This window comes from Toxorhynchites rutilus, chromosome 3 (assembly GCF_029784135.1).
Source record: "Toxorhynchites rutilus septentrionalis strain SRP chromosome 3, ASM2978413v1, whole genome shotgun sequence".
In the NCBI taxonomy this organism is placed as follows: domain Eukaryota; kingdom Metazoa; phylum Arthropoda; class Insecta; order Diptera; family Culicidae; genus Toxorhynchites; species Toxorhynchites rutilus.
The window spans coordinates 212,015,520-212,042,348 of record NC_073746.1 but is presented as its reverse complement, the minus strand read 5'-3'; the positions used below and the strand labels follow the sequence as shown (position 1 = coordinate 212,042,348).

The 26,829-nt window shown below is 42.7% G+C and overlaps 1 protein-coding gene across 1 annotated transcript; it reads left to right on the top strand.

Annotated features, from left to right (window-relative positions):
- The first annotated feature begins 19,910 nt into the window (after nt 1–19,910).
- Nucleotides 19,911–26,180, top strand: LOC129773910 (uncharacterized). The gene has a single exon (XM_055777574.1). The coding sequence runs from the start codon at nt 19,911–19,913 to the stop codon at nt 26,178–26,180; it is 6,270 nt and encodes a 2,089-aa protein (XP_055633549.1).
- The last annotated feature ends 649 nt before the right edge of the window (nt 26,181–26,829 follow it).

Sequence of the window (26,829 nt, the reverse complement as noted above, 5' to 3'; positions counted from 1 at the left end):
TGAAATCAACTTCAGGAAACTGATAAATAGCATAAAGTTTTCCATTCACTTATTTTCGGCACGTAGGTTAAATTTATTGGAAAAAGTTATAGTTTCAAATAATTTCTTATTATCTAAACTATGGTACATATCCCAGGTAATTCCGCCAAATAATAAGCAAATAGCAGAAATTAAAATGATTACAGGACAATTTCTGTGGAGTCATCATACAATGTTCAGAGTTCATCGAGATCAGTTGTATTTGGACGCCACGCAAGGTGGATTGAATTTGATTGACCCTGAAACGCAATGTCAATCCTTATGTATAAGAAATTTAATTTACAAAAGCGGAAAAAAGATAGATCATCCTCTAATTAGGTTGAATAGCTGGAAAAATGTAACAAGTAATACTAAAAAAACATTAAACCTCGCCTCAACGATTAAGACAATGGACCATATAAGAACGAATAAGGCAATCTATAATTTTCTACTTACAAAGAAAGCAATTGAAGTAAAAATCGAGCAAAAATTTCCGAATCTTCCATGGGAAGTTATTTGGGAAAATGTATCCAAGAACTTTATATCTACTCAGGCGAGGTCATTATTGTATGAAGTATTCAATGATTCGTTTCCTAACAGAGTTAAAATGAAAAATCATAATTTTGCTAATGTTGAAAATAATCTATGTGATGTTTGTGGTGAGGAAGATACAAATTTTCATAGAATCAAAGAATGTAAATTTTCGAGGAATGTATGGAAATGGATGTCGAACATTGTCAAAACGGAACTGCAACAAGTCTTAGATTCACCGGAAGATATGCTATACAAAGGAATCAAAAAGAAAAACTTTAAAGCAAAAAGTGCATTATGGCTAGTAGCAGAAACAATTTTTTACAATATGAATAATTATAAAAATGCCAACCTATTTTGTTTCAAAAAGCATATTAGAGAGAGAAGATGGGATAACAAGAAGATATTTGAAAAACACTTTAACAAATTTCTTAATTTTTGTTAAGGATGGAAAATATGGATAGATGATTTTGAACTTAACATTAACATCATGATTGTATGGGTAATACAATTGAATGTATGCATCTCTAAGTTAAGTTTTGTAAACTAATATATGTAAATAAAAAAAAAAAAAAAAAAAAAAAAAAAAACACACCACGCGTTGAATGGTGGTGGTGTGGTGTCCGATTCGCTTCTTCTACTCTACGCACTGCCGGTGCTTGGGGTGAAAATGCAAGAGAAACTGTACACCATGTTCGAACATCATGTGAAACATTGGGATTAAACATCGTATGTCCAAACATACCACGAATACAAACATGTCACATTTCCTAACACAGGTACGAAAAAATCATGTTTGTACTCAAACACAAAACTGTGAACAGCAGCGTGGACATAATTATTACGGACACAGTGTTTTTTGTGAAACATGGAAGACTGGTCATTACCCTTCACATTGCTCAATTCCGGGTAATGAGAGGGCTGACTCATTAGCAAAGGTAGGTGCGATTGAGGGCGACATTTATCAGCGTCAAATCGCCTTCAATGAATTTTATTCTTTAGTCCGTAAAAATACCATCGCTAATTGGCAACGCAAATGGAATGAAGATGAATTGGGCTGGTGGTTTCACTCAATTTCCCCTAAGGTTAGCCTCAAACCGTGGTTCAAAAGTCTGGTCTTGACCTTCTCCCGACTCATGTCCAATCACTGTTCGTTAGATGCGCTACTCTTTCGTTTCAATCTTGCCAGTAGCAATCTCTGTGTTTGTGGCCAAGGTTACCACGACATCGAGCACGTTGTTTGGTCGTGCGAGGTGTATCTTGTTGCCAGATCGAATTTAGAAAACTCCCTTCGGACCCGAGGTAGACAGCCCAATGTACCGGTGAGAGATGTGTTGGCTCGGTTAGACCTCGATTACACGTCCCAAATATATGTTTTCCTTAAAACTATCGATCTTCGTGTGTGATTGTCCGTACACCCTTATCCTCTCCTTTTTTTTCCTTCGCGAGCGACTGTTTCCCTTCTGACTAACTATAGAATAAGCTGAAATGTATATACATAATAGATATAATAATAGATTTAAGAATTGAGTATGATGAGCGTGAGTGTGAATGCGAGTGTGAACATTGTACAATATCCTTATATCCCCTCCTTTTCCAAAAGAAACTATGTCACCCTTCTAATCTCGAGTCGACCGCGAGTAATCGGTTTCCTACTTTATTAACCCTAGATTTAAGGAAACATGTTGATATATACTAATAAAAGTATAGCTAAGAGTTCGGCTCCTTTAAACCTATGTAACTGAGCCTGTAAAAATAAATGACTTAAATAAAAAAAAACGTGGAACCCCTGAAAATTTTCAATCGTATTTTTCCCTTGAGAATCAGTTCAAAAATTTGAGTTTTCGATGGTAGAATTCTCTCTTGCTCTTCTTTCTTGTAACAATTATGCTTCAGGATCGGATCGAATTAAGTTCAACTTGTTGAAAAACTTCCCTGATGTGGCGAAACATCGCTTGCCGAATTTATTCAATCGGTTTCTGGAGCATAATATTATTCCAGATGATTGGAGACAAGTACGTGTTATAGCCAGTCTTCCGAAAAACACTTACACATGTCCAAGCGATGTGAAAATTCCATGTTTTTTTTTGCGGCGAATGACCTGAAAGGTTAAAGCCGACTGAAATAAATCAAATAGTCAAATAGTCAATTACATGTTTTTGTTGGAACATGAACATGATTTTTGCTAGTTTGCTCCTAAAACATTTCGTTGTAGAGTATTTTTTCGCGGAAACTAACTAGAAATTTAGTTCATATTACAAAAATTACATGAACTCAGAGGCTATGAATTCATGCACATTTTGCAAATCTGATTAAATAATCCATAGCCATTTCCCGTGAAAAGAAAACATTTTCTAAATAAAAAGAAGTTTTCTATGAATCTTTTTTCGCCGTGTATGTTGCCAATTGAAGTCTACGGAACCGAGTGCGCAGCGGAGCGACGTCATACAAATACTGGCTAAATAGTTAAATACCCAAAAATATGTTTTAGATGCAGTTTCAGGAAAGTTCACACCAATTCTTGGTATTTTGATGTGGGTAACTAAACATCTCCGCCACGCTTTATTCAATTTTAGTACTTGTTCCAAAAGCTGATAATAGCCGATGTTACATAAATTCAATTTTTAAATTGATGCGTGGACTGAATAATGATATCAATTGTGAAGAACTCTGATATCAATTGACGCTTATGTTGTTTAGAACAGTTAAAGAGGTGTATTTTATTTGCCCAAAATTTTAGATGAAGCACCCATTGTCATGATAAATGCTTCCCTTCCCTTTTCATTGAGTGGTGGTGGTGTGCTGTCTAATTCGCTTCTTTTACTCTACACACTGCTGTTGCTTGGGATGAAAATGCGAGAGAAACTGAACATCATGGGAAACAAACATGACACATTCTTAAACAACGGGTACAAAAAATAATGTTTGTCTGCAAACATAAAACTGCGAGAGTAGGGAGAACAATGTGAAACACGGAAGACAGGTACTCACAAACATCATCAACGGCAAATTCGACGTCGGCAAAATATGTCCAGGACTTTACCCGTCCGATTTTGGCTCCACAAATTTAGGTACATAACCAATATTAAACTATGCAATTCGTGAAATTCGGAGTTTACCCGAAGATGTACTCAAGTAACCTTGGGACGACCCTCTGCAAGATGAGAGTACATAGGTTTGGATGAAGCACGATTCGATATTGGTAACATGAACTTTTTGGGCGTGTTGTTTACACAGCTATCAACGTGACAACAATCGGAATAGTGGAATACATTTTGTAACATCATGTATCATAAAATTTTACTAAGCAGTTTCCTTGACAGTCCATTATCGCAAAGTGTTTATGAGTAATAGTAATAGTAATAGTCGTCCGCGTATACAATCATCCAAATGCCCTTTGCTTGGTTTTAATGCTGGCATATTGATAGGTTGGACTGTTTGATCATACTGCCACCATGGTAGTCTGGTGAGAACCAATAGTTTATGATCTAAAGGATTATTGGGTAGCGGTTACTCTTCATCGGGTTAGTATGTGTTCGCCTCAATAGGCGGGAAAGCAGGTTGTGAATGGAAAAGTTTAGGTCTATGGCACCTTCGACCACGTACGAAGGTGGGAGACCCGTCATTTAACGAAATCATTCCCCCATGATTTCTTATCCCCAAGGATGAAGACCAGTGATATTGCGAAGGGTGTTAACATGCTCATTTCGTAGGTTGGGAACTCTCAGATTTGGTAACTATAATGAAGCGCTAGTTACCGGGAATGGTTGGTGAATTTTTACTGCAACAGCTGTGCTTAGATTCACTTTGGTGGTTTGGAAAGGTTCACGGAGTTATATTGCGACGGAATGGTAACAATTGGAGTGTTCGTCTAGGATTCATCTGTATTGACCACCCAGGCATCTGTTCAGTTTGAAGGCATCGGCTTTGTAGGCTCCACCGGAGTCGGGTAAGATCGAAGGTACCCGTGAAGACCCAGGAACTGATATTATGGTGTGTCCGATCTTTGCCCTCCATTGGTGGCATTTGATGATTCAACTGCCGGTTTGGCTTTGTTGAAGCGTAATCGAGTGGTTTTCTTTCGACGTTTTGTGACAATGAATGACCACACTCCTGAGTCCAATAGGCAGTCTGCAGAGTGGCACTGAGGCATATGTCGAAGACGATCCGTACTACAGGAAGGGAATCGAAATGCTGTAGGGTAACACGGGGTGATTTGGACAACCGCTATATCTCAAAAAGTACGGCTCAACTTAGATTTTTTATAATGTCATCTCCTTCTATTGTTGAATCGTATGTACCTAACGTAAAAAAACTTTGGTAAAATTTCACAGGTAGGGGGAAACGGTAGCATGAACACAGTAAGTAACACAGCAACACAGCAGCGAAACTGTATGTTTTATAACAATGAATGAAATTAATTGTATGTTGTGTGGGGTGACATGAACCGTTTCTGTGGGGTGAATTGGTCATACAGGTTTGAAGTTTTTCTTTGGTCTAGTTGATTCTAGATGACGCGAAATTACAAAAAAAGGATGGGCAGACAACGTTGGAAGAAGGAGGAGTTTGGAAGAGCAACACAGGCCATCAAGGACGGATTTTCTTTGACCAAGCATCGAAAGTGTTTGAAAATGCTCGAACTACAGTAGAAAGATTTATGCAAAATTCAAAATGGTTTTAATGCATTTTTTCTGGTCTAGAATGTGGCCAAGACACCTGGTATCAATTTTAAAACACTGTTACTGATTGTAATATAATCCCAAAATACTTTACATAAACATAATTATGTTTTTTTTCGATGAAATACACACTGGCCCACATCACGCCGCATAAAATTTTAATGTCCAAAAATCATCTCTTTTACTTTATGATATATTTGGTAATTTGAAGCTTGATATAATGATTAAACATTTTTGATTGAGAGAAAACAAGTGTAGCTCAGTGTCCAATGTGAAATTTTTTATTTTTTCGAAATCGTTTCCAAAACCGCCCCGTTCTGTGTGACATGGCTCATTCACAATACACTGTAGATCCTCCACTGCGGTTTTACTCGCGGAATCCGCGGCGGCGAATCCGCCTAATGTGACATCAGCAAAACAGTCAGTCGGGCGTTTAGTCGCTATCTCCTTCTACCGACTCGACTATATCATTTCATTCTTCCCGGCAGTTTTCCGAAAAACACTTACACATGTCCACGCGATGTGAAAATTCCATGATTTTGTTTGAATTCGAACATGATTCTCGCTAGTGTCGAGTGTCTATCCCCAACACGAACAATGATACACAAACATAGACATGTGAAAACAAACACGATGTTTATAATTCAAGAACATCATGTACAAACATATCACCCGATGTCGCAGTATTCATTGCTTTCGTTTCGTTTCTTTTCATACACGGAAAGAAATTATTCACCCAAAACATTTCTTCGTAGAATACTTTTTCACAGAAACGAACTTGAAATTTAGTTCGCATTTCAAAAATTGCACGAACTAAGAGGCTATAAGTTCATGCACCAAAATATATATTTTTATTAAGGCTCATATGGCGTCAGCCTAACGGGGCCGGGAGTTCAATATTTTGACAATGTTTGCTTACAACTATGTTAGTAATATGTAACCGATTACTCGCGGTTGGCTCGAGGTTAGTATTACAAGTGTTCTCATAATTGGGATGTTGCAGTCTTCAGTGCCCTGTACGTGTGCTCGACATGGGATACTTCCTATTGGGATGCAGCTGACCGTTAATCATCAACGACCCCCTAGTCTGCACCCCATATCTAGCGTGGTGCGTCTTTTTCGACTCGAGGAATCCAGGATAGAATGATCACTAGCCGGCGCAATCATCAGCTCGTGTAGAGTTGTCATGAGCAGTACAACCTTTGGCTCTTGTTGAATCATCAGTGGACTGCACAACCTTCGGCCCGTGTATCTGTAAAGAGTGTGTGTATGTATTGCCGTGACTAAGTAAAAGTTTATAGATCGTTCATGCACATTTTGCAAGTCTGATTAAATAATCCTTGGTTTCGTTCAAAGAAAACATTCTCTGAATAGAAAGAAGCTTTCTATTTTTTTTTTGCGTGCATGTTGGCAATTAAAGTCTGGGGAGCCGTCTGCATAGCGAGCGACGTCGTACAAATGCTGACCAAAAAAATAAATACCCAAAGATTAGTTTTAGATGCAACCTTCAGCGGCACCCAGCAGAACCAGTAGAGAAATTTCAGCGGCTAAAACATACCATTAATTTCTCGATGTTATCACAAACTGAATGAAGGAAAAAAATAAAAGCTACACTTACACTGCACTACATATGCTATGTGTGCATCCGATTGCATAATCCTTTCTTCTCCTCTTCTCCACTCGTTTTATAGCTCGGGTCGCGATCGTCGCGAACAAGCAGTATTGGCCATTTGTATTCAAAGATCCAGCCAAAATTTTTGCTCCCGTGGTCGAGTGGTTAGCGTCACGCCTAACATGTCACTGCTCAATAATTCAATTTTAGTACTTGTTCAAATAGCTAATAATATCGAATGTTACATGAATATAAATGCGTGCACTAAATAATGATAATTATTGTAAAAAACTCTGATATCAATCGACGTTTATTTTGTTCAGAACAGATAATGAGGTTTATTTTATTTGCCCAATATTTTAAACGAATCAACCATTGTCATGATAGGAAAACTTTTTTTCTCCATGTCAACATACCAACACAACACGCGTTGAATGGTGGTGGTGTGGTATCCAATTCGCTTCTTCTACTCTACGCACTGCCGGGGCTTGGGGTGAAAATGCAAGAGAAACTGTACACCATGTTCGAACATCATGTGAAACATTGGGATTAAACATCGTATGTCCAAACATACCACGAATACAAACATGTCACATTTTCTAACACAGGTACGAAAAAATCATGTTTGTACTCAAACACAAAACTGTGAACAGCAGCGTGGATATATTTATTCCGGACGCAGTGTTTCTTGTGAAACATGGAAGACTGCTTCCCGGTCAAATTGTCCTCATTACGTTTTGCAGTGGCTTCCCCCAAAACGAATTCGTTCTTCTCTCTACCCCATGTACGTGTGCATGCATCGATGTTCGAGTTCAACGTGGTTTGACATACGCTACAGGTGAGCTAGATTATTTTGTATCGTACACGAAAATTACTCACACGTATAAAATATCGTGCAGTATGTGTGCGCTATTTTGCACGCTATTTACTAATACTAACGCGAGGAGCTTAATAGAACACTTGATAAATGGCTAAATTCGTTGGTTTGAATTCACTATGGGTAGACAATGAACCGTCCATTGATGGGGTAACTTTTTTTTTGCATCAGAAATCATGTTTTCGTTCCTCTTTATATGGACGCAAAAATAAGATTGAGTACGCGGGTGTTTCATTCAGTCACTAAGTGTTATAGACCGCGATTGTACTATCAAAAATAATTTAATAAGGAATCGAGAATGTTCGAAACAGTTCAAATAAAAAAATCAATTTCGGGCGGGACAATGAGTACCGGGTCGGCTGGTTGCAATATTAATATTCCAATTGGTTCGAACTTGTTCTTGACGGGAGAAGGAAGGAAGGAAAATGAAAGAATAGGGAAAGGTGGGGCTGAACTTCTTCTTAGGGTCAAAACGATTAAAATCATGGATTAAACAAGCCGGAGGTCAGGCTTGTTGATATTTTAAATATATTGTTTTATTTTCTTCTCCTACGTGAATACCTACCTATCTACCTGAAAAATGGATTAGTTTACTGTTTACTCTTTATGAATATGTTTATGGTTCTGAAAAGAACCTTTGGTGTTGTGTTTTTGTTATCACTCGATATTCCCATCTTGTACGGTTAAACCTTCCTGTTTAGCTATTGCGTTTGCCACTCGCCACAGCTTTCACAGTTGGAAAATTTCTTCCCATCCAGCTTGTGACATGTTGTTCAGTAAATTACATTTAATGCGACGTGCCGGAGAAACACTTTGCCACTCACTGAAACTAATTGTTGCCTTGATGAGCGCCGAACCGAAGCTGCTCTGTTCTTGATGCGGGTTTTCTGATTGTCGTGAGCAGCTTTGCAAGCCAACTCGAGCACTCCGACGGCCGAAACTCTATAATCGCTGTTAGGTATACTGGTGCTCTGGCACCAATCCGTTCGGCCTAGTTACCCCTTGCGGAGCAATCAGTGAATGCGACCAACAGGGAACTGGAGACCTGCACGGTTCGAGTGAGACTTTGCTTTTCCCTTAACTTGTCCTCCTTTGTTACGCCCACGATGCCGATGCCGTACAACCACACGGGTTTACGGTTTGAAAGAAAATAAGATATTGACGTAGGACTACGTCTAACCGGAAGATTTTTTTATTTTATTTATTTATAATGATACTACATCCCATTGAGAGATTAGATCTTCTTCACAATTTTTCGCCAATAGTCCCGATCCATGGCTGCAGTTCTCCAACTCCCAGCTGCACCGATTCTTGCCAAGTCCTGCTCTACCTGGTCCAACCACCTCGCTCGCTGGGCTCCTCTCCTTCTTGTTCCTACCGGATTCGATGCGAACACCATCTTTGCAGGGCTGCTGTCCGGCAATCTTGCAACATGCCCTGCCCATCGCACTCGTCCAGCCTTGGCGACTTTCTGAATGCTGGGTTCGCCGTAGAGTTGCGCCAGTTCGTGGTTCATTCTCCTTCTCCATACTCCGCTTTCCTGTACACCACCGTATATTGTTCTGAGCACTCGGCGTTCGAAAACTCCAAGCGCTTGTGAGTCCTCTTCAAGCATCGTCCATGCTTCGTGCCCATAGAGAACAACCGGTCGAATTAGGGATTTGTACATGGTACACTTCGTACGGGGTCGGAGTTTGTTGGACCTCAAGGATTTGCGGAGCCCATAGTAGGCACGACTTCCATTGACAATGCGTCTTCGAATTTCACGGCTGTTGTTGTTGTCAGCCGGAAGATATAGGGGGTGAAATGGAAATCTAGGCACTGAACAAGTAGGAAAAAAATGCAAGATTTGGAACGCTTATAACTCGAGCATTTCTCAATAGATCGCAAAGGTTTTTGCATCAATTGATAGGAAATATATCTACGCGTTTATCATAATGAATGTTATTCATTTTTTCTTGAGATAAATAATTGAATAATTGTGAAATATCAAGCATTGTCAAAATGCACTATGTGCCCTTTTTTGATTGGTCCATTTTGTGCTCCTCAAATCGTACCGACCAAAACGGGCAACCAGAGCAGCAGCGAACTAGAATGAAGCACGATTGGAAAGGAAAAAGAAAAAAATGAACGAAACATTGGTCGCAGTCTCACACATGCGTAATTCTCGAGCCAGCCAGTCAGCTTAAAAATCCCCGCTCCGCTGCCGTAATGATCAAGGTGCTACTGACACTCGACCGCAACGGTTATGTTTTTAGCGCCATCCTAAAAGAGAACAATAGGAATAGAAGTTTTCTCCTACTACCGAATGCAAAGCTTTTTTCAAAGCTAATTCAATAAAGCGTTTCTTACAGCAACAGTTGTCCGGATACCAGGAAAGGAGGAAGCAGCCGAGAAGCCCCCAACGGCCATTCAGGAAGTTGGTCCGATCGAATTGGCCACTTTGACCGGCAGTTTTCACTGCCCCTTGCGTGTCCCGCTGTTTGCACACGTCTCATCTGCATCGTTTTCCTGCCAGTGACGTGCGATTTTGGCGCAATTTCTGCTCTTCAACCATCAGCAACTCAGGAGGTGTGAAAGGAGCTCATCTTCGCTTCGTCGCTTCGAACCGCTGCGGCGATTGCCCTGCCGTCGGCGGTATCCGGTCCCTTCCCCGCTACCCCACTACCATTAGGTGGTGATTTTGGAGAAAGTTCTTTTATACGATCGGTGAGTGACAAAAATCCTTTCATTATCAGGAGTTAGAAAGATCAGGACGCCCAGAGGGCATATGTTAGATATTTTCTAGAACTTATCCCAAAATTTCCATAAGTGATTGCTATTTCTCAAGTGACATTTATTCAGTGATAGGTTTGCAGCAAGTGTTTTTCAGCCAGTGAATTTATCCGCAAGTGTTTTTGCCGCCAAGTGATTTCGGTGTTAGTTTTTGCAGGGGTACGACTAAAACGTCAAATCCCTCATATTGCCAGTGTACCCAATATTGCTGCGGTTTACTGACATTTTGGTTCAATCAATTACTGTTGTTTACAACTCGGTCCGGTTATATAGTCGAATAGTGGCTAACTTTAAACTCCATGTTAAATGTGAACACCTCCATGTGAAACCGAAATATGAAAATCGCTCATGCAGTTAGCATAAAGCAGCGCATTTTTCGATTTCAATCCTCGTAAATGATATTTTTTTTTTTAAATCGTTTATTTTTACAGGCTCAGTTACATAAGTTTAAAGGAGCCGAATTCTTAAATATATTTTTAAAACTATATATATGAACAATTTTCTTAAATCTATGGTTAGTAATGTGGGAAACCGATTACTCGTGGTGGACTCGAGATTAAAAGGGGTGACATTTTCTCAGGAAAAGGATGGGGTATAAGGAAATTATTACAATGTTGATAATCACACACACTCAATTCTTAAATCTATTCGTACATCAGTTGTGAATTTACATTTCATTCTTCTGTTTATAGCAAGCGGACCAATTACTCACAAAGGAAGAAATGGAGGGTATAAGGATATAAGGATAATCACACACGAACATCGATAGATTTAAGGAAAACATATATTTGGGACATGTAATCAAGGTCTAACCGAGCCAACACATCTCTCACCGGCACATTGGGCTGCCTTCCTCTAGCCCGAAGGGAGTTCTCTAAATTCGATCTGGCAACAAGATACACCTCACACGACCAAACAACGTGTTCGATGTCGTGGTAACCTCGGCCACAAACGCAGATATTGCTGCCGGCCAGATTGAAACGAAAGAGTAGCGCGTCTAACGAACAGTGATTGGACATGAGTCGGGAGAAGGTGCGAATAAAGTCCCGACTCAAGTCCAGACTTTTGAACCATGGTTTGAGGCTAACCTTAGGGATAATCGAGTGAAGCCACCGGCCCAATTCATCTTCGTTCCATTTGCGTTGCCAGTTAGCGATGGTATTTTTACGGACTAAAGAGTAAAATTCATTGAAGGCGATTTGACGCTGATAAATATCGCCTTCAATCGCACCTACCTTTGCTAATGAGTCAGCCCTCTCATTACCCGGAATTGAGCAATGAGAAGGGACCCACACAAAGGTAATGACATAACAGCGTCTGGATAAAACACTCAAAATTTTTCGTATTCTCTCAAGGAAGTACGGCGAGTGCTTTTCCGGCCTCACTGAACGGATAGCTTCGACAGAGCTAAGACTATCCGTTACAATGTAATAGTGTTCAACAGGTCGTGAGGCGACGCTGTCCAGCGCCCAATGAATTGCTGCCAATTCAGCAATATACACTGAGCAAGGATTCTGAAGACTGTGTGAGGTGCTAAAAAATTCGTTGAACACTCCAAATCCTGTGGACTCATTTATAGTGGACCCATCAGTAAAGTACATATTATCACAATTGATACCCCTATATTTTTCATCGAAGATCGTTGGAGCGATCCTCGATCGTTGGTAATCTGAATATCCATGGATATCTTGCTTCATGGACAGATCAAAATGCACAGAGGAATTGATGTAGTCAGGGAAACAAACACGGTTGGGAATATACGAAGAAGGATTAACCTGCATGGAGATGAATTCATGATATGAACTCATGAATCCGGAGTGAAAATTTAGCTCGATTAGCCGCTCAAAATTTCCGATCACCAATAGGTTCATGACCTTACACCGGATGAAGAACCGAAGAGATAATAAATTGAAGCGATCTTTTAGTGGGAGTAGGCCTGCCAAAACCTCGAGACTCATGGTATGCGTTGAGGGCATACATCCCAACGCGATACGGAGACAAAGATACTGAATTCGCTCGAGTTTAATGAGGTGTGTTTTGGCAGCTGATTGAAAACAGAAACTGCCATACTCCATCACTGAGAGAATAGTTGTTCGATACAACATTATAAGATCTTCGGGATGGGCTCCCCACCAGGTGCCGGTAATTGTACGGAGAAAATTTATTCTTTGTTGGCATTTTTTACTCAGATACCTAATATGGGCCCCCCAAGTACATTTGGAGTCGAACCAGACCCCAAGATACTTGAATGACATAGCATGAGTGATCGGTTTACCCAAAAGTTGAAGCTTTGGTTTTGCTGGTCTATGCTTCCTAGAAAAAACCACCATCTCTGTTTTCTCCGTGGAGAATTCGATCCCTAGCCCAATGGCCCAGGTTGAAAAATTGTTCAAAGTATCTTGTAAGGGTTCTTGTAGGTCGGATTCTGTTGATCCTACGACAGAGACCACTCCATCATCTGCAAGTTGTCTTAGGCTGCAATTTTGTGTAAGGCAATTGTCGATGTCGCTTACATAGAAGTTGTACAAAAGGGGGCTTAAACATGAGCCCTGGGGGAGGCCCATGTAAGAGACCCGACTTACTGCCGAATCTCCGTGAGAAAAGTTCAAATGCTTCTCACAAAGCAAGTTATATAACATATTATTCAATAGAGGCGGCAGACCCCGAGAGTGTAATTTGTCTGTCAAAACCTCTATTGAAACAGAATCAAAGGCCCCCTTTATGTCCAAGAATACTGAAGTCATTTGTTTTTTCCCGGCGTAAGCCATTTGAATTTCTGAAGAAAGCAACGCAAGACAATCATTCGTCCCCTTGCCTCTGCGGAACCCATATTGTGTATCTGAGAGTAGGCCATTCGTTTCAACCCATCGATCAAGGCGAAACAAGATCATTTTCTCCAACAATTTCCGTATACAAGACAGCATTGCTATTGGGCGGTACGAATTGAAGTCGGACGCGGGTTTTCCGGGTTTTTGAATAGCTATAACTCGTACTTGTCTCCAATCATCTGGAACAATATTATTCTCCAGAAACCGATTGAATAAATTCAACAAGCGATGTTTCGCCACATCAGGGAGGTTTTTCAGCAAGTTGAACTTAATTTTATCCGATCCCGGAGCAGAATTGTTACATGAAAGCAGAGCAAGAGAGAATTCTACCATCGAAAACTCGGAATCAAGATCGCACCTATCTTGTGGTATATCTCGAACAATTTTTTGCACAGGAGCGGAATCAGGACAAACCTTCCGTGCAAAATTAAAAATCCATCGATGTGAATATTCCTCGCTTTCATTGGATGAAGAGCGATTTCTCATGTTTCGAGCCACTTTCCATAATTTTTTCATTGACGTTTCTCGTGACAAACCTCCCACGAAATTTCTCCAATAAGCACGTTTTTTCCCTTTGATCAAGTTTTTAAATTGATTTTCAAGGTCCAAATACGATTGAAAATTTTCAATGGTTCCACGTTTCCGAAAAGCTTTGAATGCGTTCGATTTATCCTGATAAAGCTTGGAACATTGGCTATCCCACCATGGATTGGGAGGCCTTCGACGAATAGTGGAGCCTGGGATGGGTTTCGTTTGAGCGCGAACCGCGCTGTCATAGATCAAACGAGAAAGGAAGTTATACTCCTCCAATGGAGGTAAACCATCTCTGGAATTGATGGCTAGAGCAATCGCGTCCGCATATTTTTTCCAGTCAATGTGTCTTGTGAGGTCATATGCCATGTTTATAGATTCAGAAAAATTCGACCCAATGGTGATGGAAATTCGTAAATGATATGTTGATAAACAAATGACGCCATATTGATTTTGATTTTGGGTAGCCTATATTCAATTGATGTCTAACCCCTGAGTTTTTGTAACTGCGTTGGCATTGTCCCCCGCCGTTACTGTCCTCCGCCGTTTTCATCTCCCGTCGCACGTCGTATATTCTACCTCGGTTTTTAAATATTTTTTCCGCGCCTGGCTGTACTTCGATATAGCCAGGCCCTGATCATGGCTTCCAGCTGCTCTGGCGCCGGAAGGCCAACCAATATTTATAACGGTGTTCCCACCACTCGTACCTCGCCCAGATGGGCTGACCCTTTTGGTGGCAACTTACAAATATTACTTCTAAGAGCCACGGAAGGCAATCTTCTTTCATCTAATCCTTTTACCGTTTCCAAATCGATCCAAGGAGTGATCGGTAAGGAATTTAAAGATGCTAAAACCCCAACGCGACGATAAAAATCGCCTTCAATATGCGCTACATCTACGAGATGAAAAACTCGTTCAATTGCTTCTGGGTACGAAGTCGCTGATCGACGAAACACCCATTGAAATTATATACCATCCCACCTTGAACCAACGCAAATGCGTTGTGTCCTGTCGTGACGTAATGTTTTTAAACGAAGATGTCCTCCTAACTGAACTAGCCGACCAAAATGTGATCGGTGTTAAAAAAATTCTAAGATTTGACCCAGTCATGAAGGAAAGAGTTCCTACTTCAACCATGATTCTTACCATTAACGGAACAGTTATCCCTGAAGCAATTAACTTCGAATTCCTCCGTGCTCCAACCAGAAATTTTTACCCAAACCCGATGCAATGCTTCGGATGCTTCGCTTTTGGCCACACTTCCAAAAAGTGCGCTAAAAAAATTCAACTTTGTCGAAACTGCGGTGTAGCCCACCCTGAACTTAACACAAATACAAATGATAAAGACAAAATTAAAAATTTTATGTGCAATGCACCTGCCTCTTGTGTGAACTGCAAGGGAAATCACGCCTCAACCAGTAGGAAGTGCCCAGCATGAATCGCAGAGGATAACATCACCAGAGTCCGAATTGACCAAGGGGTGTCATATAAGGAAGCTAAATCCATTTTTGAGAATAGAAATGGTCCTTCCTTTGCTAGTAAGCTACAAGAAAGACTAGAGAAAATTCAGAATAGTGGTTGTTCTCAATGCAAGTGCAACTGCACACAAGCTAAGCCAATTTCTTCAGTAAAAGCAGTTCCAACTCCGTCCAGGAATCCACAGGAATCGGAACTCAGCACCTCCTCGTCAGATTCAGAATCCGACCCAGACATTTCAATGGAAATTGAAACATCCCCCTCCAACAAGAGGAAAAATATTAACAAAAGGTCAACCTCAGATGAATTCAAATCATCAGAAGAGGAAATTTTTCGAGGAAAAGAAATACAACTCAACCCAACCATCCAACCCATCCAAACCATTCACTTCCCTCCAACCATCCACATCATTCCAACCAACCACCGCATCCCAAACTAAAACCTCCAACCAATCCAACCATTCAAACAAAACCACCCCACTTGCCAACAAACCAATTGCCAACGTTTCCAAAAATGACCCTAGACTAAAGAACAAATCCGGCAAATCTACCCATTCCTAATCTCATACCCTTCTCCCATCTTCGAACCCTTATTTACTTACCTCAGCCCACTTACCTTCTTCTCATTTTTTAAATTCACTCCTCTAGCTAGTAACAGCAATCCTTCGTCCTGTAACCAAGCACCCAACCGAAAACTTGCTATTAAATGGAACTTGCGTGGGCTATCCACTTCCATGAACGAAATTAAGCTAATGTTAACTGGGGAACAACACCTCCCACTAGCACTGGCTTTTCAAGAAGCTAAAAAAATCAATGTATCGCTCTTAGAGCGGGCGTTTAGCGGCAAATTTTCATGGTATTTCAAGGAAGGGCTATCCTCGGGGCTTTGTGGAGCCTGCCTCGCTGTCCTGAGTGACCTTCCTCATACCGTCATCCCCATAGCATCATCATTACAAATATATGCGATACAACTAAAGGGACTTCTACAGGTAACCTTTGCTTCCATTTATATTCCCCCATTGCACAGTAATGACATTGAAACGCAACTTACGGATGCCATCAAACAGTAGCCGCACCCATTCGTCCTGATGGGTGACTTTAACGCCTCCCACTCTTCATGGGGAGGAAACAAATGTGGCAAAAGAGGTAAAACAATTTTGGGAATCGTCCAAAAGCTAAACCTCATCATACTTAATGATCATCGTCATATCAGGATAGATTTCCATCGCGGATCATCATCGGCCATTGACATCACGATTGCTTCCTGGGACCTCGCCCCCAGGTAGAGCTGGATCGTTGATAGTGGCCTCAGAGGTAGTGATCATTTCCCCATCCACATCCGAACCCTGTCAAGAAACCCAAACATTCGTTTGCGCAGGAAATGGATATACCAGTCGGCTGACTGGGAAGGCTTCGAATTCACAATCAACAGCTTACCTTCTGAACATAAAAGCTGCTCTGTGGAAGAATTTACCCACGCCATTATTTTAGCGGCTGAACAAAATATCCACCGTACCAGTGGGAAACCCGGCCGAAAGGCTGTCCCATGGTGGAACGATGCAGTTGCACAGGCCATCAAATAGAGAAGAAAATCCCGCCGTATCCTACGACGCCTTCCTGATGGAAGCGCTTGCAAAATTATTGCCCTAACAAACTTCCAAACGGCTAGAGCTCTAGCCAGGAAGGTAATAACCGAAGCCAAGAAAAACAGTCGGATGGAATTTCTCGATGGCATCAACCCCAATACTTCGACATCTGACCTTTGGAACAAGGTCAACTCACTTTGTGGCAAGAAAGCTTCAATCTGCTATTCCCTCGAAATTAATGGCACCTTCACCGAAGACCCAGGCATCATAGCCGACCATCTAGCCGACCACTTTGCCACTATTTCAGCCACCTCCAACTACACTAACGAATTCAAGGCTATTAAGGCGGAGGCGGAACTTAAAGTTTTTCCTCCTGCTTCGGAACAGGTCCACAAATACAACGATAAGTTCTCTTTGCACGAGTTGTTATGGGCAATAAAAATATCCAAAAGCAAATCAGTTGGCCCAGACGGAATCTAATATCCGATGATCAAGCATCTACCTCTTCATGCAAAAATTCTACTCCTTCAGATATACAACGAATGTTGGGCTAACAGCTATTTCCCAGATGCATGGAAAACGGGCTTGGTAATACCTATCCCAAAAGTTAAGGAGTGTAAACGGGCCGCGAATAACTTCCGTCCCATAACCCTCCTCAACTGCTTAGGGAAAGTCTTCGAAAGAATGATCAATCGAAGACTTAGGACGGCCCTTGAAGAATGCCAACTATTAGACCCCAGACAGCATGGCTTCCGCCGAGGTAAAGGTACGGGCACCTACTTCAGTCAACTCGACCATTTCTTTCAAGAAACTATCGAAAAGGGCCACCACAGCGAAATTGCTTCACTCGATCTAGCCAAAGCCTACGATACCACATGGCGCCATAACATTATCGATCAACTCCACCGATGGGGTTTTTAAGGCTCCCTCTTCAACATTCTTCGCTGTTTCCTCACCAATCGAAGCTTTTAAGTCTACTTCGGAGGAGTACTTTCGGATCACCGTTGCCTAGAAAACGGAGTACCACAAGGTTCGGTTCTATCAGTTTCCCTCTTCCTCGTTGCTATGCAGTCGGTTCTAGAGGTTATCCCTAAAAACACCGAGGTACTGGCCTATGCAGACGATCTACTGCTGATGGCAAGAAATCCTTTCTCAGAAATGGCCCGCAGAAGACTGCAGGAAGGAATCTCGGCTGTTAGCAACTGGGCTAATTCCATTGGGTTTAAGTTTTCGTCAGAGAAGTCTAATATAATGCACTGCTGCAAATGTAAAGGTCATAGGAAAAGGTTTAGAACATGTCTAAATAATCAATGGCAGGCCTATTAAGAGAGTCAGCTCAGCCCGAATTTTTGGAGTGCTAGTTGACAGTAACCTATCCTCCGGACAACACCTCAAAAATGCTAAAGCTAGTATGAAGTGCCACCTGCGGCTGGTGAAAGCTTTAGGTGGCCGATGCCGCTTGAGTTCTCGTAAAACCTGCAACATAGGCAAAAGCATTATCTTCTCTAGAATTCGTTACGGCATCGACCTTTTCAGCCGGGCCTCTTGGGCTCACTTGGGCGTCCGAGAAATACCCGGATCTTCTATCCATTTACTCCAGAGCCAACATTTGGCTGCAAAATATTAGCCAAGTCACCCTCCCGACTATTGCCCCATTAAGCAGAGTTGGTCAACGCCCATGGCACGCACATCCGCCAAAGATAGACTGGTCAATCAAAAATGCTGTTAGGGCTGGGGAAGCCAGCAGCATTGTTACGGCCTGTTTTAATAACCACCTCCATAACAAGTATCATACCCACCACAGAATCTTCACAGATGGGTCTTTTGATGGCAACCTAACAGGGTTCGGAGTTTTTGCTAATAATACGGAGCTAAAATTCCAACTGCCTTCCATATGTTCTCCTTGTCGCGACATCACTCTGTGATAACGACAGTAAGGTGGTGATCTTCTCTGATTCCTATAGTGCATTACGGGCGCTACAAAGTGGCGATAGTAAACACCCTTGGATACAAAGCATTGAGGAAAAAATTACAGGGAAGGACATCACTTTCTGCTGGGTCCCAGGGCACTGCGGAATCCAGGGTAATGAACAGGCTGATCGTCTCGCCAAGGAAGGTAGGCTCTCCGAACTATGGACCACCTCCCCCCCAGCAAAAGACACCATCAGATGGGTCAGTCAATCCCTCAGATTGAGCTGGGAGAACAGTTGGTATTTTTCCCGCGACCTCTTCTTAAGAAGGATCAACTACCCTTCCCTGGAAGGATAGTATTCTCCGATCTACTCAAGTATGTCTGACACGTTTACGTATCGGGCATACATTTTTAACACACAAATTTATCATGTGTAGATTGGAACCAACACTATGTGAGTCGTGCAATGTAAGACTCACGGTGGAACACATATTAATTACATGCCCTAAATTTAATGCTTCTTGTTGGTACTGGCAGCTCTGCTGGTAACGATTCTGTAACGATTGAGGCGGGCTGTCATGGAAGTTGTCAAAGTGACAGTCCAAACGGTACGAAATAACGGAACAGCACATCATACAAGTTTCATTCGCATTCTAAAAGCCACAAGCACATGTAGTGAATTAAGAGAGTGAACTATATTAAAACTTATATTTCTAAAGTAAAACTATTGAGACTTACAGCTAGTAAAACTTAAGTCTATACTAAAGTTATATAGGCATAAAAGTTGTAAGTAGCACATTGATACGATGAAACTTAACCTAACGTAAAAATATACATACAGATTCCGCGTGTGAATGCCTATATTAAGGTTAGGATAGGGCGCTGTTCCATCCATGCAACCGATTTTTGTGAGTATAGCTCAAGAATTTATATGAATCAAAACTAATTTAATAAAATTATAGCAAAAGCTACATTACAACTAAACGGAATTTCGTAATTGGCTCGACGAAATCGAACAAAGGATCGCGCCTAACCTAACTACCGCAACATTCTTTTGAAAAATCGACCGCAGTTGACCTCGTCGATATGAATCAAACTCCAAAGAAAGTGATTCCAGAGAAGCCCTGCGACTATACATTGCAAGACGCGCAAACGCTCGACGAGAATCGGACAGATTGCGTACAGTGCGACCGCCGGAACGGCGATGAAAGTATGGTGCAGTGTGATGGTTGTCAGTTATGGTGGCATTTCTCGTGTGCTGGCGTTTCCGGTTCGATCAAGGATCGATCATGGTCATGCACTAAATGCCATGTGGACTGCCGAGAGAGTATCGCATCTACGTCCCGAAGATCGCGAATGTCTAATAAATCAGCAAAAGTAAATTTACAGCTTGAGAAGCTGGAGAAGCTCCAAGCCATCGAAACCAAGTTCGTCGAAGAAAAATATAAATTGCTCGAGTCTCATCTGGAGCCTGAAGACGAACACGGTAGTGTCCTGAGCAAGCGTAGCCGGACTAGCAAGCAGAGTAGGCTTTCTCGTATCGCAACTTGGGTGAGTAAATGTGCAGAGCAGGAGGAGGAAGCAGAGGTTCCTACATCGAAGGACGCCACTCCAATGCCGCCAGTGCCTCCCACATACGTGAACGCCGTTGCAGTAAGCAGTCATATTCCGCACCAGCAGCAGCTACCGGTTAACGATATACATCAGAGGCCCTTGGAACGTCCATCGCTGCCTAAGCAACGTTCTGCGCCTCCCTCAATGATCTTCGTGCCGGAATTTGGAAAATCGGAAACAGATCCGAAACAGTACGAACAACCAACAAGACATGCTGTTTTCAACAGAATAGCAGAAACAGTTCCTCTGGCACAATCTACCCCAGGACCTGTGCAACTCATCGAGCAGCATCCCACCTTGGAAGCGACCAACGTTCCTGCGCTACTGATTAATTCACCTGATCCTGAACGTGTATCAACCGATTCGCCAGCAATAATGCCAGTATTCGTGAGAGCTCGTGAACCGGAGTCAGCATTGCCGCCCCCAACCACATTCGCATCAGCTCCTGCAGCCCTTGGACCCGAGTTGGCTCCTCCACCACCGGTTCCAGCGGTGAACCCGTTTATCACAACTGTACCACAAACTCACCTCGCATCTTTACCAAGAGAAGTATCTTTCCCTGTGCCACCAGGTAGGTCAGATAATAATCCGATGCAAACGAATATACCACCAAACATCAACGATGTGAACATTGAACATCTAATGAAACAATTCGGTAGTATTGCTTTGTCACCCTCGCAATCGCCATTGTTTAACATGAATTTAGCCACCTTTGCCCCTACCCCCTCGCAGTTAGCCGCCAGGCAAGTCATGCCGCGGGATTTACCCCTATTTTCTGGAAATCCAGCTGATTGGCCAGTTTTTATGAGTAGCTTTATAAACACAACATTAACTTGTGGGTTCTCAAGCGCTGAAAACATTTGCCGCCTTCAACGTAGCCTGAAGGGCGCCGCATACGAAGCTGTTCAAAGCCGTTTGCTCCTTCCTGAATCCGTCCCCCATATCATGGAGACGCTTCAGTTGCTTTACGGTCGGCCTGAACTACTAATATCAGCCCTCCTGGAAAAGGTGCGAGCAACGCCTCCGCCTAAAATGGAAAGATTCCAAACCATCATTGACTTTGGAATGTCTATTCAAACTCTATGCGATCATTTAGAAGTCGCCGGTCAAAGCACACATCTGTCAAACCCCTCTCTTCTCGCGGAACTCGTCGCCAAACTTCCCCCTCATCTTCAAATGGAGTGGGGTTCGTATCTTCAGGGATTCCCTGAAGTTAATCTTAAAACCTTTGGATATTTTATGTCGAGTGTAGTGAAAGCTGTGAGCAAAGTGACCGTATATGCCAACAGCAGTGTGAAATCAGGTGCAATCGTGAAGAATACTATGCACACAAAAGGAAATATGAACACGCATCAAGGTGATATGGAAGACAGTGCTAGTATCCCGTCGTTTACCAACCGAGAGGAGGCAAGGCCATGTCCAGCTTGTAAAGATACCGGTCATCGGATCCAGAACTGTTCAACCTTCACATCCCTTTCTGTCGCGGACCGTTGGAAGTATGTGCAATCCGGTGGACTGTGTCGAAACTGTTTGAACGCTCACGGCAGAAGAAGTTGTAGAAAACCGTCCAACTGCGGAATAAACGGATGTGAGTTCCGCCATCATCCACTTCTACATTCATCGCGTAGTAGTTCAGATGTAAAGGCCTTAGTAAATACTGCAGAAAATCATTCACATCGATTAGTGAAACAGACACTACTTTTCAGGATAATACCTGTCACATTACATGGACCCAAAGGAGCTGTGGACACCTTCGCGTTCTTAGACGATGGTTCATCCTTGACACTAATCGAAGATAGTTTAGCTAGGGAGCTTGGCGTAGATGGTGTAACGATGCCTCTATGCCTATTGTGGACTGCCAACGTAACCAGAGTGGAGAAAGAATCGCAGTTGATATCACTGGCCGTTTCTTCAACTGGAGGAAGGAAATTTACTTTGGAGGAGGTTCAAACGGTTAAAGAATTGTCGCTACCCACGCAGTCACTATCGTATGAATATCTCTCGAAGCAGTATACTCATCTTAAAGGAATACCTGTCATAAGCTATTCAAAAGCTGTTCCAAAACTTCTAATTGGAGTCAACAACTTGAACTTGATGGTTCCACTGAAAATTCGCGAAGGATCCAGACAAGAGCCAATCGCCACAAAAACGAGACTTGGTTGGTGTATCTACGGAGGCAGAGCAAGCAACGGTCAAAAATTATCTGTCAATTGCCATGCTTGCGGATGTGAGTCAGATCAAGCTCTTCATGACATCGTCAAGGAATTCGTTACCATGGATGAAGTCGGAGTTTTACCTGGGACTCCACTATTGTCGAAATCCGATGAACGTGCTCAACAATTGTTGCAGGATACTACAGTTCGAGTAGGCAGTCATTTTGAAACCGGCCTACTTTGGAAGTTCGACCATATAGAATTGCCGGATAGCTATAATATGGCTCTACGTCGACTTGAATGCTTGGAGAGAAGAATGCATCGTAATCCAGATCTGAAGCAGGTTTTACAACGACAATTGGAAGACTACCAATCCAAAGGCTACGCCCATCGAGCAACCGAAAAAGAACTGAACAGCGCAGACTTGCGACGGGTATGGTATTTGCCACTAGGAGCTGTAGTGAACCCTCGGAAGCCCACAAAGGTACGCATGATTTGGGATGCTAGAGCGGCCGTAAACGGAATTTCTCTCAATTCCGTTCTATTAAAGGGCCCAGATCAGCTGATATCACTTCCCGGTGTACTCGTACGCTTCCGCCAGTTCAACGTAGCCGTTTCGGCTGACATAAGAGAAATGTTCCATCAAATTCTCATACGGAAGGAAGATCGCAACTCTCAAAGATTTCTTTGGCGCAATAATCCCTCCGAGACTCCCGATATGTTCCTCATGGATGTAGCGACCTTTGGCTCCACGTGCTCACCGGCATCAGCGCAATTCATCAAAAACAAGAACGCCGCAGAATTCAAAGAACTGTATCCGCGAGCTGTTGAAGGTATAGTGAAGAACCACTACGTGGACGACTCTCTGGAGAGCTACGAGTCCGTGGAAGACGCTATTAAAGTATCACGGGAAATGCGCCTCGTCCATGAGCAAGGTGGCTTCGAGCTGAGGAACTGGCTGTCCAATAACAACGCGGTTTTGGAAGGTTTGGGTGAAACAAACCTCGGGGAAGATAAATCGTTTGCGGCGGATAAACACAATGACCCCGAACGAGTTCTTGGTCTCCTGTGGTCAACACAAGAAGATACCTTCAGTTTCGCAACCGAGATGAAGCAGGAAATTGTTGACTTGCTCAACAGCAATGAAAGTCCTACGAAAAGACAGCTGCTAAGATGTTTGATGTCGCTTTTCGATCCGCTAGGTCTGCTAAGTCTGTTTGTAGTACACGGGAAGATCTTACTGCAAGAGGTGTGGAGATCTGGAACACATTGGGATGAAAAAGTGAAGAATGAGCTACACCAAAGGTGGAAAAAATGGATCAACCTGTTAGTCGACGTTCGTGACCTGAAAATACCTCGCTGCTACTTCCCAGGCGCAACTCATCAGCGCTACAGGGATCTACAACTCCACATATTCGTGGACGCCAGTGAATCTGCGTATTGTGCGGCGGCGTATTTCCGAACTCTGAACCCTGACGGATTACCGGAATGCATACTGGTTGCGGCGAAGACAAAGGTTACCCCCTTGAAGACCCAATCAGTACCACGGTTAGAGCTTTTGGCCGCAGTTCTTGGGGGTCGATTAGCACAGTTCATCAACGAAAACCACACACTATCCATCACCAGGAAAGTCCTGTGGAGTGACTCAGCTACCGTATTAGCCTGGCTACGGTCTGACCATCGTCGCTACAAACAATTTGTCGCCTGCAGAATCGGAGAATTGCTGACCATCTCCGATGTAACGAACTGGCGTTGGGTTCCCTCTAAGCAAAATCCGGCGGACCTTGCGACAAAGTGGGGAAATGGACCAGATCTGTCTGCAAACAGTGTTTGGTTCAAGGGCCCCTCGTTTCTACGGCTGGCAGAAACAGAATGGCCGAAAGAAAACCTGTCCAGCAAACAAACTGACGAAGAGTTACGTCCCTGTTATGCTCATAAAGCAAATCCGATTCCCGAACGCTTGGTCGAAATGGAACGTTTCTCTAAACTAACCAGAGCCATTCGTGCTGTAGCCTATGTATACCGATTCATAGGAAATTTGAAACAAAATATTGTTGGAAAAGAACGTTTAGCAGGTCCATTGACATCCGAAGAGCTCCAAAAAGCGGAAAACCTTTTAATCCGTGAGGCACAGTGGCAAAGATATCCGGATGAGATGATGGTGCTGATACGCAATAGGACAAAGCCGATCTACGAAAAAACAGGCGTAGGAAAAAACAGTTCTCTGTATCAACTTTGCCCCACTTTAGATGAGCAAGGTATTCTTCGAGTGGATGGCAGAATCGGAGCGGCACCAAATGTAGAGAAGGATACCAAATACCCCATAATTCTACCGAGCAATCATCCGCTGACATATTTGGTTTTAGATAACTATCATCGTAGATATCATCACGGTAACTCAGAAACAGTAGTGAACGAGGTTCGGCAGCATTATCATGTATCAGCACTCCGGTCGGCAGTCAGAAAAGTAGCGAAAGCATGCCAGTGGTGTCGAGTTCACAAGAGCCAACCGAATATTCCACGTATGGCACCGTTGCCTCTCGCAAGGATTGCGTCGTTTGTACGACCGTTTACGTATATTGGTTTGGATTTTTTTGGACCCCTGACGGTGAAGATTGGAAGGAGCAATGCAAAACGCTGGATAGCTCTGTTCACGTGTTTGACAATACGTGCAGTTCATGTTGAAGTGGCTCATAGCTTATCAACGGATTCCTGCATGAAATGTATTCGTCGGTTCATCTGTCGCCGAGGATCACCAGCCGAGATTTATTCGGATAACGGGACAAATTTTCAAGGCGCTGATAGACTACTTAAGGAACAAGTTGAGAAAATGGCTGTAACGTTCACAGGTACCGCTACCAAGTGGATATTCAATCCTCCTAGCACTCCCCACATGGGTGGTGCTTGGGAGAGGATGGTTCGTTCGATCAAAACGGCCGTGGAAACGGCGTACAACAATAATCGGAAGCTGGATGATGAGGCGTTGGAGACTTTCATGGTTGAGGCAGAAGCTATTGTGAACAGCCGTCCTCTAACATATCTACCACTTACATCAGAAGAGAATGAGGCGCTCACGCCGAACCATTTTCTTCTAGGCAACTCAAGCGGTGCACGGCAGCCGCCCATCGAAGCTACAAATTCGGCGGAAGCTATACGTTCATCATGGAACCAAATACAACACCAGCTCGACATATTCTGGAGAAGGTGGATTAAAGAGTACCTTCCGACGCTGACTAAGCGGCCGAAGTGGTGCGGCGAAGCAAAGGAAATAGCTGAAGGACAGTTGGTGTTGGTTGTAGGCGAAGGAAATCGTAATGAGTGGACGAAAGGTCGGGTCGTTCAAGTTATTAAAGGGGTAGACGGAAGAGCTCGGCAAGCTATCATACAAACTGCGAGGGGGCTCGTGCGTAGGTCGGTGGCTAGGTTGGCTGTACTGGAGGTTGATGTGGTTGGTAAAACTGGACCTGGTGGCCAGTGTTACGGGGGAGAGAGTGTTGGTACTGGCAGCTCTGCTGGTAACGATTCTGTAACGATTGAGGCGGGCTGTCATGGAAGTTGTCAAAGTGACAGTCCAAACGGTACGAAATAACGGAACAGCACATCATACAAGTTTCATTCGCATTCTAAAAGCCACAAGCACATGTAGTGAATTAAGAGAGTGAACTATATTAAAACTTATATTTCTAAAGTAAAACTATTGAGACTTACAGCTAGTAAAACTTAAGTCTATACTAAAGTTATATAGGCATAAAAGTTGTAAGTAGCACATTGATACGATGAAACTTAACCTAACGTAAAAATATACATACAGATTCCGCGTGTGAATGCCTATATTAAGGTTAGGATAGGGCGCTGTTCCATCCATGCAACCGATTTTTGTGAGTATAGCTCAAGAATTTATATGAATCAAAACTAATTTAATAAAATTATAGCAAAAGCTACATTACAACTAAACGGAATTTCGTAATTGGCTCGACGAAATCGAACAAAGGATCGCGCCTAACCTAACTACCGCAACACTTCTAGAATAAAGTTTCAGGTTGCAGACACCATAAGGACAGCACTATCGGACGACGCCGTCGAGGAAAAAAGGACCATCGATTTCCTAAAGGATATAGGTTTATTTGACCAGATCTAATGTCTAATTACTACATTTACCTATACTGATTAAATTTTGTTTGTCTTCTCTTCTACTTTCAGCAAAAGATGAGCAGGTTTGTACGCCCCTTTTAGAAGCG